The 4,775-nt window shown below is 32.8% G+C and overlaps 1 protein-coding gene across 1 annotated transcript in view; it reads left to right on the forward strand.

Annotated features, from left to right (window-relative positions):
• The window catches only part of LOC108966509 (low-density lipoprotein receptor), a gene marked incomplete in the record, with an annotated part of 366,712 nt that overhangs the window by 345,772 nt on the left and 16,165 nt on the right, over positions 1–4,775 (forward strand). Inside the window, 2 exon segments of the mRNA XM_018929448.1 lie at positions 3,426–3,553; positions 3,684–3,833. Of these exon segments, the coding sequence (XP_018784993.1) occupies positions 3,426–3,553; positions 3,684–3,833 (278 nt within the window).

Raw genomic sequence — 4,775 nt, forward strand, 5'->3', positions numbered from 1 at the left:
AAAAACATGCGCTGGCCACAAAAGTGTGTCAAGCGATTATTTATTGATGTGGAAAATAGTCGAAAAAGCAAAACTCAGCAGCACGTGACAGCGTTGCTAAAATGCAAACTATATTATGGGTAGTRTGCAGATAGAGGCATGCGGTGGAGACAGCGCAGTGAATAGTGTGAAACCCTGACTTTCCGGCTTATATTCATTGGTAGCAAAATAGGCCAAGAACACAAGTGTTTGCGCTTATTATGCAACGTCACAACAGAAAAGCCGAAGCACAACTTTACTTTACTACCAAACGGAGACGATAGTTTAGCGAGCATATTTTATGGTTTAATGCGTTTTTAAAATATATGCTGCAATACTTCACTCTTCCAGTAGCTATGTGCAGATTGTGATTTTGGTGAAAATATCTTTCAGACTCCATGCTCTGTTGATGTTGCAGCTTTATATTTTCTGCCAACTTCAGGACTCTACTCGTGCATGTAAAATCTTTCGATAAATTGCCTCAAATTGTATTCCTTTGTATTGTATGCTCTAGAGCGCAGTGTACTCGTATGTTTCTCGTACTACACACACCCGTTCGCTTTTGACAGCAGCCGTGAGCACTCTTAGTGGCAGGCAATTTGTAGTTGAGTTACATTTAAAAAAAAAAAATAAATGATATAAGTGAAAAATTTTGGATACATTTTATGTTATATGTTCATTGCTATAATTCCATTATGGTCATAAAGCAGCATGCCTCGTGTGACAGCCTAAAAATAAGCAATTTTTGGGAGATTCAGCAAAAAAATTAATATATCAATTTTTGTGTTAATCTTGAAGGCATATTTATAAACATTTGAAAAATACACAAAAAAAATTAAAAAAAAACAAAATGCAAAGTTTTAGAAAAAGAAAAAAATTTCCTCTGAAAAACAAACTCCTGTGTTTAGATAATATTCTTCGCACAATGGTCTGCGTTTGAACTTTTTTTTTATAATTTTAAATAATTTTTTTGACACATTTTTGAATAAAAAAAAAAGTTTTTATGCCTGTTTATCAATTTTAAAAAAATATTCGTACTGGGCATAATGGAAAAGGAACTTTTCAAAATTTTTTCTATACTTTTACTTTTAAACTTCTAACTAAAAAATTATCTTGTTCMAGAAGTAAAATGCTTTCAGCCTCTTTAAAAGTTATTTGTTTTAAATTTTATATAAGTAAATAAATAATTTCATTAACGCACCGTATTTTATTTGATATTTTCGTTAATAACTTTTCCCTTCCAAACTTATAATGAAATATTWTTTTTCCTCCGATTCACATACATATTACGGCGTTTTTTAAACCCACCAAGAAACAAAGAAATGGAATTTCTTAACCGAAAATAGTATTACTCACTCGTATAAAGCAGAGCACACCGACCCGCACTTATTAAATTCCTTATGGTTTAACGCCAGCTACACCGCAGTCCTTTAAATTTCCTGTATACATATGTTTGTATACATACATACATATATACCGTTAATATGCGGTTGAACACGCGCAAATGCTAATAAATCGCAGCGTACTACCAGTTGGCCTTTCACCTGTTACGACCGCGTGTGTGCGCATCTCTGCGGGAAATWTCCTTGAATGGAATTCGTTTCGTAGTGCATCTCTTTTTCGCTTCAAATTTTGCGGTTTTCTGTTTTTTCTTTATWTGGTTTTGTTCCTTTTTGTAAAAAGTCTTGTGTTTCGACAATTTCTGTTTTTACGGCTATTAAATTGGATTATTGTGGATTTTAAAATGYGCTGCATCGAAAATTTACGAGCAGTTACCAAGTCTACTCTAGCCGCAAAGAGCAAATTTATATGTGCGCACATGTGCGTTACTCGTAAAAGTGATGAATATTGCTACGAAATAATATTTATTCTGCAAGCRCATACTGCTATGCATGCGTATATGTCTGTAGGTACATTAGGGTGCAAGTTATTTCTTAAGTTAAGATAAWATTTTTTAAACAACACTTTATTTTTAATAAAAATTGTGCTTAGCTCATATTTTTTGGTATTTTGCATTAAAATACAAAGACTACAACATTGAAAATATGGTATTCTTGTACGCTCTGAAAAAAAGGTCTTAATGATTTTTGCCATAAAACTACTTATTTAAAAGTTATACGCAATTAAAATGATGCACTAAGCATTCATACAAGTGTTCCATGCATTATATGTTGCTCATACGACATGGTGTACAATATGAATGATCAGTATTCATTCATATTCCAGTCATTAATACAKCATATGTTGCTCATACGAYATGGTGTACAGTATGAATGCTCAGTATGTACCTTCTTTCAAGTGCCTGATAAATGATTATAAGTTGCTCATACGACGTGTTGTACATTGCAGATGCTTCATTCCCATAAGTGCCTTATAAMCTGTATGTTGCTCATTCGACCTGGCATTCCTTAAAAATATGGTACATTTGAAACTTTAAGGGATGTTAATAAACAGAAAAAATTCACTTAAGAAATAAAATACACCCTAATATATACTACAAAAGATGAAAACATATATATATATACATACATACATGTATGTACAAACCGCAGCTTTTGAAATAATTTATACGCATGTCTATATATTATGAGCCACWTATCCGCAGCCACTCGTTTCAGCCATGCTACTCAGCCGCATTWCAGCCACAACTCCGAGGCGTCTCAGCGCAGCTCATATTCATTAAGCACTTGTTCATTCGTTTGCATTTTCTTTTGTCCATCTTTCAGAGGAAATCGCTTATTTACTCGCGTTCGTATTGTTGCCATATAAATGTTTAAATTATGACGGCGAATAAACATATTTTATTAAGATCCCACTCATTTGGTTYGTAATTTATTTGAAGCCGCTGTAGTCGCAGCGCAAAAATTTTATACAAATAAAAATGAAATTAATTTACTTTTGGAACTAAAGTATGCTGCCGAGTTGCACAACACTACACGCAGAGCTATAAGAATGAATGAATATTATTATTAAAAATATATAAAAAGTTGAAGTTTAATTGGAAATACGAAAAGACTTTTTCGATTACTCAATATTAAGTATCAGCGCGTATTGCTTTGCTAATAAAAATGTAATAAATTCGAGCTGTTGCTATATTCATAAAAAGCTTTCTGAAAAGGTTTCTAAAAATTTCTCTTAAAAGCTTAAAAACGCATACTTACGCATTTCGTCATATACATATATGTATCGCTTTGAAATATAAATATCGTCCTGAACTTGATGCCTCTTATTTTCTAATATTTCTTCTAATTAGCACATATTTTGGGTGTTGACATAACTTTAATTAATCTAACATTATGTGGTTTTAGCATAACTTTAATTAATCTAACCATACAAAATAAACGCAAACTGTTTTCACCGTCGTTTCATGCGTACCTTCTCGTTTTCTTTCCTTCTTTTCTATACAGTGGATAATCATCAGGCTGGCAATGCGACAAGTGCCGATGGCAGCATCATCTCACCGACAAATGATTCCAGTTACTTAGCATTAGCGATAGTCGGTTCACTAGTCGGCTTCGGACTGGTGACAGGTGTGGTAAGTGCGAACAAGTAAATAAGCGCTGCGCTCACTTATGGAATTATGCTGGCTTAGCCAACAACAAAAGTAAGGTAATATGCTAGGCTATGCTAAATTAACGTTCTCTCTCCTCTCCCCTCTGCTACAGATACTTTGGGTCGTTTATCGTCATTGCAGCAGGCGTCCCACTTCAATGAACTTTGAAAATCCGGTGTACCGTAAAACCACCGAAGATCACTTTAGTTTGGAAAAGAATAATCTGCCGGCGCGCATGTATCCGAGCACAGTGGACGAAGAGGTAAGCGCGCCATGCATAAATAATTTCAATTACATGAAATTTTAAATTGAGATTGCAAGTGCAATAATTACAACTAACTAGCAACTACTAATGCAGTGCTTAATTGAAAATATACAAACAAAGAAAACAAACAAAAAACATAAAAAAAAACATAAAAATCTTAATTACTAATTTTACAATAATTGAGTAACTAAACTAAATTTATAAGTTGAAAGTATTTTTAATGAAATTAAGTAATTAGCATTAGTTTTAAAAACTTAGTCAATAATCAATAGCAAGTACCGTTTAATGCCAGACATAATAAAACTAAACTATATACAAATACTTAGCGTTGTTTACGGTAAATCTAAGGTAATGAACTATGTATGCGTACTTAGCAGTGGTCAAGCACAGCATGCCAATGCGCCAACTAAGATTTGATAATACAAAACTAGTTTAATAAGCATCAGCTTTTTCCTAATGTAAATACCTGTTACACTACACATCAAACGCATAATATGTAAGTCAACATTTTTATTAGCGAATTTTTTTGATTTCACACAATTTCACGCCACCAAAATACTTACATATATGAACTCCCGAAAATGTAGTGAATAAAGCARAAATCAAGCTATAATATAATCATGTGTAAATAGTTATATGAAAGAAGCTGTAGCAATTCCCCTACAACCAACAACAATAATCAAGCGCTAATTGTCATCTAATGGATTTCTATCTATTTCTAGCTGCATTTTTCGCAGAGAAGACTGTTCGCGCAGTATTGAAAATTTTCCGAAAAAYCAATGAGCGTCACGTGCGCAAGCATACTAAATGAAATGTCAAATGCATGCAAGTGTAAAAGCGAGTTAGTAAATTAACTGAAAATAGAACTAAACATATTTAAAAAAAAACGTAATTTTTTCATTTAGCTGTATTTTTTATTAAAAAAAATTTAAAACAAAA

This window comes from Bactrocera latifrons, unplaced genomic scaffold, assembly GCF_001853355.1.
Source record: "Bactrocera latifrons isolate USDA-ARS-PBARC rearing strain unplaced genomic scaffold, ASM185335v1 scaffold_162, whole genome shotgun sequence".
NCBI classification, from domain to species: Eukaryota; Metazoa; Arthropoda; class Insecta; order Diptera; family Tephritidae; genus Bactrocera; species Bactrocera latifrons.